The sequence below is a fragment of the Brassica napus genome, chromosome A6 (genome assembly GCF_020379485.1).
Source record: "Brassica napus cultivar Da-Ae chromosome A6, Da-Ae, whole genome shotgun sequence".
NCBI lineage: Eukaryota > Viridiplantae > Streptophyta > Magnoliopsida > Brassicales > Brassicaceae > Brassica > Brassica napus.
In genome coordinates this window covers 18,071,510-18,085,534 of record NC_063439.1, presented here as the reverse complement: position 1 = coordinate 18,085,534, position 14,025 = coordinate 18,071,510, and the positions used below count along the sequence as shown (strand labels likewise).

Sequence of the window (14,025 nt, the reverse complement as noted above, 5' to 3'; positions counted from 1 at the left end):
TTTGTTGTACAGAGAAAGAGATGCATTAACTTGTTGGTTCGTTTCGGTTACAGCTAATGTCAGTTCACAGTTATGACGATGCTGGTTTTGGACTCTGTAATATGTAACGCCTTCACGTGGGGATGCCTTTCCCTAGCAGCAACATGGTTATAATATTATATACTAGATTTTTCACCCGCATATCCGTACGGATAGATTTTTATTTTATAAATATATAATAGATACCTATCGCAAAACTTTCAAATATATAATTTAAATTTTAGTATTATATATTGTGTAAATCAAAATGATATTGGTTATGTTTCTTATTCGATATTATTAATATATAATTATTTATTTTATACATTTTACTTTATTATTAATTGTTATTATATATTAATATATTTTCGAGTTTGGTAAAATAAATTCATAGTATGAAATAAACAAATTGAAAATCTCCTTCATTTTTTTCTAATTTTTACAGACTGAATACAACACATTTTAAAATTTTATTTAGTTACTATAAAACTGATATTTTCTTAGCATAATTTATATTTCTATGTTATTTATTTTAGTATATTGTGAGATTTTATAAGTAAATAGATTATAATAATACTATATTGTTAATTATGAAATCAATCGTTGCATTAATTTAAAAATATTTTAAAATTTTATTAAGATTTTGTTAGATTTTTTCCAACATATTTTGTTATAAGTATAAATAAAATTTAAATTTACAGTTAAAATTTATTTATTAATATCTATATAATTTATAAGATTTTTTAGAAATGTTATATATTAAATATATTAACTTAAATAATTAAATAGATGTAATTGATGAAATAGACCTAGTATGAATTTTTATGGTATTTCTTTTAATAAAGAAGATATAGAATATAATTATAAAATTTGAAAAATAGTATACACTTTTATTTTATTTTTTTTTTATAGTAAAATCTTATTTAAATTAAAGTATAATAGTATATATTATTAATTATGAAATTAATCAATGGTATTAATTTAAATAAAATATTTTAAATTTTTAGAAAGATTTTGTTAGATTTTTTCTCAAACATTTTGTTATAACTAAAGATAAAATTTAAATTTACAGTTAAAATTAATTTATTATTAGTATCTTTATATATTTAATAGATTAATGTAGATAATTAAATAAATGTAATTAATGAAATTGACCTAATAAAGCTAGTATAACTTTTTTATAGTAGATAAAAATGTTACTTCTCTTTTAAATTTTTAATAGAGAAGATACTTCTTTTTTTTGTCAAAGTTAGACATGGATATTCGGGTTCCAATCGAATTTCGATTCTTTTGGATTTATCAAAATTATCTCCATTCAGGTTATATGAAAGTTCGGTTTGGAATCGGTTTGGATTCTATCGGATTCAGATATTAACGGGTTCGGGTCGGAGTTAGAAATTTTTCAAAGAACCGGTAAAATCCGATGTACTTTCGGGTTTGGATCCTAATCGGTTCTTTGGTTTAAAAATACATGATTTGTACCTACTCAATAACCAAGTTGTGAAGTACTTGATTTGTACTTATTTTGTAAACAAAATATAAGTAAAATTGATTCAAAAAAAAAATAAAAAAAAAACATCAAACGTGATCTTTCAAAATCAAACGAAAGGTAATCATATCTATTGGTAAAAGAAAACCAAATAAATGAAAGCATAAAACGAAAACTATATTCTCATGAAATGAAAACATTATTCAATGAAATCAAAACCAAAATCTAAAAAATTTAAGCTTCAACCGCCACATTCAACCATCAAGCTTCATATAATAGATAATTATTTTAGATGTTCAATAATATCTTAATATATTTTGGATACATATTAGAAACTGAAACATGCTTGGTACAATTTTTTTTAGGATTTTAAATGTTTCAGATTCTATTAAATATCTATTTAGGTTTAGATTAGAATACCCATGCCATAACCCAAAATATCTAAAACAAAATACCATAAAACAAAATATATTGGTATTTATGTCAGCGAATCGGTTTGGATTTATTTTTATGAAATCGGATTCGATTCGGATTTTCAGATTCGGATTTTCAGATTCGGTTTATTTATCCGGTCCTAGTCAAGGTTATAATATTATACATTTCTACATAAACATATGTCTGTGTTTATCTTTTTTTTTCTTCGAAACTTAGATCTTTCTGGTTAAATCTCAAAATTTATTTTTGCACATCTCCCATGTATGTATAAAGTCAAGACCGTCTAGACCATAAGCAAAAAATCTAGTGTTCAAGACATTTTTAGTTACATTTCATATTTTATTTCAAAATTGCGTCAAAAATAAGAATTTTAACAAGAAAATAAAATATTTTGGGGATGCAATTAGAACTCTATGATTTTATATTTTGTTTATTATTTTATTTTTCATTTTATTTTAAAGTAAATATAAAAAAAGAATTAGAGATGCTATTAAAAATTCATGGTTTTGTATTTTGATTATTATTTTATTTTTCATTCTATTTTAAAGTAAATAAAGTTAGAATAAAAAATGGAGTAAAATTAGAGATGCTTTTTTTTGTCAAATTTAGAGTTGCTAACTTTCATGATTTAAAACGATACACTATAATTTTTTAATATTTTTTTTATGTGAATAACAAAGACACACAAGCACTGGGCATTAAGAAAAAAAATTAAACTGTCGGACCGGCTCTGGCCTCGTCAAGTTCACTGTTTTCGTGATTTGATATTGTTACATAACAAATATAAATTAACCATGCATTTAATTTAACATATTATTTTGATATTTAAAATTTATTAACCGGTAACAACAACTCGATAATAACCGGAGAGAAAAAAGAGAGGAAATACGTGGGTAACGATGTTAAGCTAAAACGGGTCAGAAGTAGCTTTGGTAGCTAGTAGACATATGTATCATCAAAGGCCGAGTGACCAACATATTTGGCTGATGTATCCACCTGAAGATATCATTAATAATCAACAAATTAAACTGTCTCTCGAGATCGAACATGTAGGTCACAAACCAGGTTTTCGAGAGAATTTAGAGAGGTCATACCGAGCTCACACGCTTTTCCGTAGGCTCACCAGAATCGTTTACCGGAGTGAATTTCCCAGCAGCTGCTGGTAAGTCATCTTCGTCCTTCTTAGCGGGTACATACCATATATTAAAACTGTGTGGGCGTAAAAGGAATGAACGCACATAGTTCTCATAAACATAAGCAGCGCCGCTCAAGCCCGGTAACACCAACCAAGAAATTAGTGCTAGCTTGGCGTATGGCCATATCGGGATCCTGATATTATACCATAAACCTCGAAAACTTTCATTAGTCCATTGTAAAAGAAGAAACTTTCACACTACCAAAAGTGAGTCCTTAGACTCTTTAAAAGGATGTGGATGCCTCTTTAGACTACTTTTGAACTTACCATTCGATGAGTCCGTAGAAAGTGAGTTCAAAGAGATTGATAAGTGAATAAAGAGCCCAATAAGTGAGCCATTGCTTGTCGTCTCCATGAGCTCCCGACTCTATTGCCCTCACTGATGCGTATCTGAATTCAAGTATAGACCGGTAATGACTTAAGTGAAACACGTATTTTGAGATTTGACAAACTCTAAGTGGAGTAAATTAGATGGAGAAAGTTAGATTAGACTTACAGAGGATAAACCAAGCTAATAATAGGTCTGCACACACCAACACGTGCAACAAAAATAAAAAGGAATCAAATCAATGGGACAACTAAACGAGAAAATAGCTACGCTATGTGTTAGTTTTATTCATTTTACCCAGCGATAACGTCGAAGTTCTTAAAGATGACCTTCACCAAACTTCCAATACCGGAACTCATTTTTGCCGCCGACTTTTGATTGTTTCTTTTTGCTTTGTTTGTTTGTATTGTTTTCTGGACAAGAGAATGCTTTCATTTGAAGGAAGTTGGGCTAGAGACACGTGTCCATGGCTGTGGGAGGAGTCGACACAAGGTTGAGCCACGTGGCTTGATTTGGAAGCCTAGCTTAGTTAGTCATGGCTGGTTTTTAATTTGGTATGACCGTTCGTTTTTCATCACTTCGCTATTTAGGTGGATTTCAATTGGGAAGTCGTGTCGTTAATATTTTATTTTTTAACGTTAGTGAAACTAAAGTAACGATGAACATCATACAAAATTAATGCAAAAAATAGAGATGATTTCTCGTAAGAAAAATATTGAAGAAAAAAACTCAAAACATTAGTGGAACACATATACTTCTTCTGTATTATAATACAAGACTACTTGCAAAAGTTTTATTTTGTTTTTGTCAATGTTTCTAAACTATGTACATTGAAAGAAAAAAGGAAGCAAAATCAACCAAGCAAGTATGAGATTGATGGACAAGGTTCTTTGACCGATCTATATATTAATGCTTTTGTCTTTATCCTTTTTTTCCTACGTGGTTTAGACTATAAACTCCATGATTGAAGCAATACTCGGATCCAAAAGAAAAACAAAATGGAAGAAGAAACTGGGAACAAAGTGATACTCCATGGAACATTCATGAGTCCTTACAGCAAAAGGGTTGAGTTAGCCCTCAAGCTCAAATCCATACCTTACCTTTTCGTTCAAGAAGATCTCCATAACAAGAGCCAAACCCTTCTCCAGTACAACCCGGTTCACAAGAAGGTTCCGGTTCTCGTCCACAAAGGTAAACCGATCTCTGAATCCTTGTTTATCATTGAATACATCCACGAAACCTGGAGAAACGGTCCACAACTTCTGCCTCAAGACCCTTACAAAAGATCTAAAGTCCGGTTTTGGGCTAGCTACATCCAGTTACATCTTTTCGATGTGGTGATGAAAGTGGTGAAAACCGAAGGAGAAGAGCAAGAGAAAGCTATAACAGAGGTGAAGGAGAAGCTGAGCATCGTAGAGAAAGAAGGCCTCAAGGAGATTTTCTCGGACACTGATGGTGAACCGACCGTGACAAACGAGTCCATGAGCCTAGTTGACATTGTGATGTGCACTTTGCTAAGCCCTTACAAAGCACACGAAGAAGTTTTGGGTATGAAGATCGTCGACCCAGAGACACTTCCTGGTGTCTATTGTTGGCTCAATGCTATTAACGAAACCGATGTGGTCAAAGATCTAACTCCTCCTTATGAACAAGTCCTAGAGATTCTTAGGACTTTCAGACAGATGTCTCTCTCTCGTTCCTAGGTTTTGCATCGTTTGTTTGTGTTGTTTGATGTAAGTTTCATTTATCTAAACTTTGGATTTGAAAGTAACGTCTACTATTCATTGTACCTTAATCGGTTATGACAACACTTTATTGAATGCAAATAATAAATCGATCCTATTAAGTACCGGTACAATGTCAAACCAAAAAACAAACAAGAAGGTGCATAGAAGACGACACTAGTCATTGTACCTTTCATCCGTTCTTGTAACCATTGGTGAACAATAATACTAACGAGATGGCACCAACTCTGAGGAACGATGATTGGCTTTAGTGCCTCTGCGGTTCCAAATTGGAGTTGTCTCGATGAGCTTGTGAGGGTTAAGCCGCCTCTCCCGCTTGGTTAGCTTCCTAAAGTTGTGAACCTTGAGCTTGGCAATCTCACCTTCTTCCTCTGGAGTCGTCTCTCTAACAATGACAGTTAGACGACACTCGGGTCTTATCATCAACCCGCATTTTCCTTTTCCATGGATAGATATCCTCTTCTTGAAGAGTCCCTTCCCAACAAACGCTTCCGCTGCATCACATATCAAAGGCTTAAGACAAATAAATCGTTCCTTAATGCAGCAAACATACAAGAAATCAAAGGGTTCGGTACATACCAATGATGAGACGGTCAGGATCTAGTCCATGGTTATGAGAAGCATTTGCTCGGGCAGCGTGGATAACCTGTATGACAATAATGGGTTCAATTTGTACTGATAGAAACGAGATGTCTGTTTCAAACTAAGATCTGAGAGATTACCCGGTACACGGTATGGGAAGCCCGTTTAACTGTGACCTGAAGTTGCATCAGAGCATCTTCAACACGCATACCACGTACTAGTGCTGCAACTAGGTTGACCTTCTTAGGACTCTGAAACAAGCAGACAAGATTGGTAACAAAACGAAAAATGAAACAGATCATGTGGAACGAGGTTTCTGTTAGGAGTCAGAGAACACACACCTGCTTGATGGCCTTGAGTACAGCCTGCACTTTCTTACGCTTAGGGATAATCTTCTGCTCTTCTTCTTCTTCTTTTCCAGAACCCAATAGAGCTGGAGATGACAAAGGTGAAGACACAGGTTCCTCACCAGCCTTCAGTTTTCTAGAGGTCGAAATTCCCTGAAAGCAGAGAACAGGATCTCATCATGACTTCCATACCCAAAAGATAATAGAAACTGGCATCCCACTAGCACACTCTTAACTTCCCCTATTTCAATATCCTAAATCGTTCAAATGTGGAACTGCAGCAACATATATTTGCAAACCTATCAACAAATGAAGAAGTGGGAGAGCGGAGAATGCATTACCACTTGCTGTAGATAATGATGCAGTGGTGTTGAGGAGTAGGTTGGTCTCAGGAGACCCTGCAAGTAACCTGAATCACCATCACCCACTCAACTCAAACAAAACACAAACACAAACACATGGATTCAGATGAGCAAAAGGATTCACATTTTGAGAAAGGGGATTCCAAACTCCGAGCTAAAGAAGCGTAATTGGCTGTAGAAACATTACTGTTGGTCGTCACTCTTCTAGCAATTTGACGAATTAACTGTAGATTCCTCTGCCAACCCGCCATTGTTTTACAGCGTAAACCTCTTCTGTAAACGAGATGGATATGAATCAGAAAGAAAGAAAGATGAAAACTTTGGTCATCTAAACCCAAATACAGGGCTCCTGAGCAGAACACCTGAAATGAGTGTTTCTAAGTCACAGCAGAGAGCCCATCCGGATCTTTCCGATCACATCCTGAATCATTCTAACTGAAAATTTCTAGCTATATAACCGGGCATAGCTAGGGTTTATCAATCGGAGCTAACCTGTGATGAGCGATTCACAGAGTGAGAGAGAAGAGAGACAGTGCTCGAGGAGGCTTTCAACGACGGTGAAACATGTTTTTCGTTATTTTGGGCTTTGTTTCTTAATGGGCTCTACCCGAATTCGTTTCTGGTACGCGGGCCCAGCTGGTTTAGTTTTATTTTGAGATATTTGGTTGTAGATTTAGATATCGAAAGTACTTGTGTTATTAGAACGGCAATGCCAACCTACTTATACAATAAGAGAGTCGGCTCTTTAGCCTTATCATCAACGATCACTTCCTTAACAATAGGAGTGTTTATCTATATCTCTAATACTTATCACAAACTCTCTATCATTATCTCTAATATAGCATATCCACGCCAATACTCCCCCTCAAGTTGGAGAGTGAGGATTCACGATGCCCAACTTGGACACTAAATTTTGAAATGTAGCTCGTCCTAGCGCCTTAGTAAGAATGTCAGCAATCTGAGACTCTGTTCGGATGTGCTGAGTAACAATAGTGCCATCCTTAACCGCATCACGTACAGAATGACAATCGGACTCTATGTGCTTTGTACGTTCATGGAAAATAGGATTCGACGCAATATGTATGGCTGCCTTACTATCACAGAAAAAACGTGTTGGTTCTGTCTGTTCTGCGCCAAGATCTTTAAGGAGGCGCCGGACCCATTTGATCTCACGGAGTGCTGCAGCCATTGATCTATATTCCGCCTCTGCAGATGAATGGGAAACCGTCTTCTGCTTCTTTGTTTTCCAGGAAATAGGAGAGCCACCAAGCATGACAACAAAGGCACTGAGTGAACGTCGAGACAAGGGACAAGCCCCCCAATCTGCATCACAATAAATTGTCAAAGGTATGTCAGGGTCAGCTTTAAGAATAATCCCTTGACCAGGTGTCCCTTTCAAGTAACGAACTACACGAAGAGCTGCCTGCCAGTGTTCTTCCCGTGGAGCTTTCATAAACTGAGAGAGAATGTGAATGGAATAACAGAGATCAGGACGTGTGTTGAGAAGATAAATGAGCCGTCCCATGAGCCTACGATACTTCTTTGGATCAGCCAGTAGCGGTCCTTTTGACTCAGCCAACTTATGATTCTGCTCAAGAGGCGTTAATGCAGGTTTGGAGCCAAGGTTGTCCGTATCAGTAACGATATCAAGACTGTACTTTCTTTGCGAAATAAAAATTCCCTCTGGCCCTCGGCTTATTTCAATGCCAAGGAAATATTTAAGTTTCCCCAAGTCTTTCATCGCAAAACACCTGCATAAATACTCCTTAAAACGCCGAAGCATATGAGCATCGTTTCCACAAATCACCAAGTCATCAACGTATACAAGAACTCGAAGCTCGATGCCTTTGCGGGAAAGTGAGAACAAGGAATGATCCTCCCGAGACTGAACAAAACCAAACTTAAGTAAGGCATCTGAAAGCTTCTTGAACCAACATCTTGGAGCCTGTTTCAATCCATAGAGTGATTTGCGAAGCTTACAAACTTTGTTGGGATGAGTGTGTCGAAAACCTGGTGGTAACTTCATGTAAACTTCCTCATCGAGATCACCATGGAGAAAAGCGTTACTAACGTCCATTTGATACACCTCCCACTATTTAGCCGCTACCAAACGCAACAAGGATCGAACCGTAGTCATTTTGACCACCGGAGCAAAAGTTTCCTTGTAATCTTCTCCTTCCACTTGACTCTTACCATTGACCACAAGACGTGACTTATGTCGTTCGATCGTCCCGTCTGCATTAAACTTGATTTTAAACACCCAAAGACATCCGATGGCTTCTTTTCCAGGTGGCAAGTCAGTAATATCCCAAGTATGATTATCTTCCAACGCAACAATCTCTTTGCCCACTGAGTCTCTCCAAACTTTCAACTGCATTGCTTCTTTAAAATTTTTTGGCTCTGTTTCACTGGTAATAGAGACCAAGAAAGCACGATGTCCAGGAGAGAATTGATCATCAGTAATGTAATCCGACAAGGGGTAAAGAGAAGTACCTGAACCGTCAGAGGAAGTTGTAGTCGGCAGAGGCGTGAAGTGTGTATTACCATCTGGTGCGACGGTGACTTTGTAGAGATGATAATCTTGTAAAGCAACAGTCTTAGTCTTTTCACGCAAGCCTCTTCCAAGAGGTTCTGGTGCGACTTGTTCTGCTGGTAAAGTAGTCGTAGCAGGAGGTTGTTCTGACTGAACTGGTACTGATGGTGGAATGGTAGTCGTAGGAGGTTCACTTGTATCATTAGACTGCACTGTTTCAGAGGGTGTTACTTGTGCAAACTCAGTCGATTCTGTTGCAGGGACAGTAGGAGACACAGTTGCATCTGGCGGAGTGACTGGAGAGATAACACCGTTACTCCCCCTGTCGTCAGACGGCACCAGCACCCAATCATCATCAGTGGGAACTGTATTTGGTCGTAGAGATGGAGTCATCTTAGGCTCAGCGTAAGGAAAAATGTCCTCTCGAAAGATGACGTCTCGAGAAATAATGAACTCATCACGATCGATATCATAAACCTTCCAACCTTTCTTTCCAAACTGATACCCCACAAACACACAGAGGTGACTACGTTGACCAAATTTATCTTTGTCTCGAGCCATCCTATGTGTGTAACAAGCAGAGCCAAACACTCGCAAGGTGTTATAGTCTGGTTTCACACCATGAAGTACTTCATACGGAGAACGCCCATGATGAATAGCAGTGGGTGTTCGATTGATCACATGAGCCGCTGTTAGCACCGCCTCTCCCCAGAACTTAATGGGAAGACTTGCTTGGAACATAAAAGACCGAGCAACATTTAGGATGTGTCTATGTTTCCTTTTGACGCGTCCATTTTGCTGTGGTGTTCCAACGCAAGAAGTCTGATGAACTATGCCGTTATCTTTGAAGTAAGAAGAAAGAACCATGAACTCAGTCCCATTATCACTGTGGACCATACGAACTGGCTTATTAAACTGTTTATCTGCGTATTGTATGAACCTTTTAAGAGTGGTTTGGACTTCTGATTTTTCTAAAAGAAGGAACGTCCAGACTGCTAGTGAGAAATCGTCCACAATTGTCAAAAAATAAACAGCACCACATGATGAAGGGATTCTGTACGGACCCCAGACGTCAACATGAATGAGAGAAAAACAATCTGTTGTTTTATTCATACTGTCATAAAAAATCTCACGAGTTTGTTTGGCTCTAAAACAAATGTCACAATGACTGGAGCCAGCTGATTTAGAAGAAATAAAAACCAAATCCGAAAGCACAGTAAAAGAAGGATGTCCCAATCGCCGATGCCACAGAACTTGATCTGAACTGAGAGAAGCTCGATGACTCTTTGCTGAAACAACCTCCGTCAAGTAATACACACCGTCACGCTCCTTACCGGCTCCAATCAAAGTCCTCGAAAAACGGTCATGTATTACACAAATAGAGTCAGTAAACAATGCCAAGCAATTTGTTTGCTTTAGAAGCTTTGCAACTGAGATAAGAGTGCATTTCAAGTCAGGTACGTATAAGACTTGATGTAAAACAAGCTTCTCAGATAATCGTAAAGAACCCATCCGAACAGCAAGTGTTATGTTGCCATCTGCAAACGCTACAGAACAGGGTGGTATGATCTCGTCTTCAGTCAAAAGTGACTGATCTCCAGTCATGTGGTGCGACGCACCTGTGTCGAGAATTACTTCACCAAAATGTTTCTTACCAGAGAGCTTATCAGTCGCAGGAGCAGGAGTACTCGCAGAATTCGCTTTTGTCTGAAGGATCTGACTGAGTGCTCTAAGCTGATCAGATGTGAATTCCGCAAACGAAGAGGTGTTGGAGCTGGTTGCGTGAGCGTTGCTTACTTGTCCACGACCATGACCGCCAGAGCCTCGGCCTCCTCTGCCTCTGGAACCACTACTCTGTCCTCGTCCAGCATTGCGCTCAGTGTACCATTCCGGGTACCCCACTAACTGCCAACAATCCCGTTTCTCGTGTCCTGTTCTGCCGCAATGAGAACACAACATCCGAGATCTCAGAATGGTATTTTCTGGTTTGCTTGACGCATCATTTGAAGTTGTTGAGGTGTTTTGTCGAGTCACAAAACCAACCGCTTCTTGCTGCTGATCACGAACTCGTGTTGCTGCAAGTCTCTGTTCTTCTCGGATAATCTTGTTGTAAATCTCACCAAGAGATGGAAGAGAATCAAGACCAATTATGTTTGTGCACATGCTACCAAAACGTGAGTCATCTAGCCCCATCACGAACTGATGAATCCTTTCCTGATCTCTTTCTTTGGCCATCGCTGTAGCCGCTCCACAGGAGCACACGTGAACTGGTTGATAGACCTGCAATTCCTCCCAAAGTGCAGACAATTTGCCAAAGTAGTCTAGCACAGACTGTCCTTCTTGCCGACACGAGGCGAGTTTTGCCTTTAACTGATGAACACGCAATGTGTTCCCAACGGAGAAGCGTTGCTTGAGATCTTCCCAAAGCTGATGTGCGTCGGTGATGTAAGTAACAGTCGATCGCACCTTTGACTCTATAGAGGTACGGATCCACCCCACAATCATAGAGTTAACTGTCAACCAGTTCTCCAAGTCGACGCTTCCTGCGTCTGGTTTCTCCAAGGTTCCGGTGATGAAACCTAATTTTCTTTTGGCCTGGAGAGCGTTCAACATCTCTGAAGACCATTCATTGTAATTTTCTCCATTCAACAGAACGGAAGTAATCGCGGCGCCAGGATTATCGGAGCCGTATAACGTATAAGGTGAGACACGCTCATCCTTCTTCACAACTTGCAAATCTGCCATAACGTGTTTCGCACGGAACACACGAGAAATTTATTTTGAGTCAGAGTTTTAAGGATCTCTGCTCTGATACCATGTAGATTTAGATATCGAAAGTACTTGTGTTATTAGAACGGCAATGCCAACCTACTTATACAATAAGAGAGTCGGCTCTTTAGCCTTATCATCAACGATCACTTCCTTAACAATAGGAATATATGTTTATCTATATCTCTAATACTTATCACAAACTCTCGATCATTATCTCTAATATAGCATATCCACGCCAATATTGGTTTATCCCAGTTTGGGTTGGGTTGGATTGCCTTTTGATGTTGGTGTAAATCAGTTAAAGACAAGTTGGTCGGCCGATTGGTAAAACGACTACTTACTGACCACTGACCCCCCCCCCCCCCCCCCCCCCCTTCGATCTTTCTTGTCTGTAAAACTGGACCCCATATTGCCTACTATCGCGTTTTTGTTTCTATTATTAGATACAATTTATTTAACACATTAAATTTGCTTGTGAGATAATGGTAACTCTCGAAAGCAACAAATGAACTTTTTTTTTTTCATCTTCTACCCTTATCTTGACTAATGCCAATAAATAATCTTCCGTTTTTCCTTCATTTTATCGATAAGATGTTGATTTGTTCAATCTAACTCATTATATGAAATGATTATGTCATATGACTATTGTGCATGGATGCTTTGCTTAGGATCTAGATTGCTTGCCAACCTGATTCCGAGTGATGAAAATTGTAAGATATTGAACGGAATACAAAAGAAACTAAATGACATTGGAAACAGAAAAAATATGGAGAGATCATCACTTACATTTTGTCAGACATTTTAAAAAAAATCCTAAATAGGTTACTTAACCATTATCGGAGAGACTATTATGCAGTTATTACTGAGTACGTTTTGTCTTGTTAAAATTTTGGGACGTCCAAAAGTAACTCTTCACTTAACCATCATCAAAAAGTCTTCATTGGTGACATGAGTTTTGAGTCAGGAGTAACTCATAAATGTTACCCGTCATGAATTACTTTTAACTTTTTGAGTTAATAATGTATGAGTTAGAATATGTTATGTTTGAGTTACAATTTTGAACTAGCCCCTTTAGTAAATTGGACAATTCAAGTCATAACCCAGCATCAAACAAATTCTCATGTATTATAAGTTGAGTTAGTATTTTTTTGCAGTTAAATTACGACTAGGTGACTTTTCCGTGCGTGTGCACAGATAAAAATATTAAAAAAATAAATATATTATAAATTAATTAATGTTTAAGTTCTTACTTTAATTATTTTGTAATTTATATGTATGATTTTTGATTAATATTTTGTTATTTTCATTAAATATGTGCTTTTAATTTATAATATCTAATCAATTTGATTATTATTTGGATATATTATAACATAATTTGACTATTTTTATTGTTCTAAATAGATAAAATTTGGTTAATGATTTTGCGTATAAAATTTTGGATTGTTTAAGTTACGTACTTTGTAGGTTATATTGAGTTACATATATTTCTTCAAATATATGTACAACTACTTTTGATTTTAGTTTAACAAAATTTGATGGATTTTATTTATTACAGTATTTCAGTTCTTCATCATAAATATCTAACTATACTTTAATAAAATTTTAAAACCTCATGAACAGATAGATATCTACAAAGTAATTTTTTTCGTAAATTTTAAATAACTGTATACTTTAAATGTATAAAAAATAAATTAAAAATTCTTCTAAATAATATTAACCATAACAGTTCATATTGGTTTATGTATTCTTATTAAATGTATATTAGGTTGTATAAATATATTAAACTTTTCAATAAAAAGGAAAAAATATTAAGCCTGACAGAAACTCTAGTGGTATATTAGGTTTGATTATAGTTTGTATATTTGTATTTATAATGTATTTTGGTAAAAAAAATTGCAAATGAAAAGTAAAAAATTCGCAAAAACAATTATGCAAAAATGAAGAAAAATATCAATTATAGCATCTATAAAATATTTTAGTTCATCAAAGATATCCTAGTTTATGTTATTTAGATTACTTTTTTAATAAGCTAGGAAAATTTATTGATAAAATTAAAATAATTTATTATTGGTAAAAGAGATGTTTATTTCACATTAATATCAAGATTGTTTTTTGTGAACTTTCCTTTTTTTTATAAAATCACATTATATATAGTATAAATTTTCCTAAAATATGTTCTTTCTTTTTTTGTAAAATATTTTTTATTTACTCTTTTAATA

At 36.1% G+C, this 14,025-nt stretch overlaps 3 protein-coding genes across 3 annotated transcripts; 1 reads left to right on the top strand and 2 right to left on the bottom strand.

The window, feature by feature from the left end:
* Window positions 1–2,051: 2,051 nt before the first annotated feature.
* Window positions 2,052–3,891, bottom strand: LOC106424876 (HVA22-like protein b). Its single transcript, XM_013865621.3, has 5 exons — window positions 3,763–3,891; window positions 3,634–3,660; window positions 3,405–3,527; window positions 3,037–3,271; window positions 2,052–2,938 (listed from the first exon to the last, which is right to left on the bottom strand). Exons 1-5 carry the CDS (start codon window positions 3,822–3,824, stop codon window positions 2,879–2,881), a joined length of 507 nt encoding a protein of 168 aa, XP_013721075.2. The 5' UTR covers window positions 3,825–3,891; the 3' UTR covers window positions 2,052–2,878.
* Window positions 3,892–4,013: 122 nt separating this feature from the next.
* Window positions 4,014–5,236, top strand: LOC106424825 (glutathione S-transferase U9). Its single transcript, XM_013865576.3, has one exon. It carries the CDS (start codon window positions 4,464–4,466, stop codon window positions 5,166–5,168), a length of 705 nt encoding a protein of 234 aa, XP_013721030.2. The 5' UTR covers window positions 4,014–4,463; the 3' UTR covers window positions 5,169–5,236.
* On the bottom strand, window positions 5,226–6,797 carry LOC106424824 (50S ribosomal protein L22, chloroplastic-like). The gene is made up of 6 exons (XM_048781887.1): window positions 6,626–6,797; window positions 6,481–6,548; window positions 6,134–6,292; window positions 5,933–6,043; window positions 5,790–5,856; window positions 5,226–5,704 (listed from the first exon to the last, which is right to left on the bottom strand). The coding sequence occupies exons 1-6, from the start codon at window positions 6,750–6,752 to the stop codon at window positions 5,418–5,420; spliced, it is 819 nt and encodes a 272-aa protein (XP_048637844.1). The 5' UTR covers window positions 6,753–6,797; the 3' UTR covers window positions 5,226–5,417.
* Between the last annotated feature and the right edge of the window lie 7,228 nt (window positions 6,798–14,025).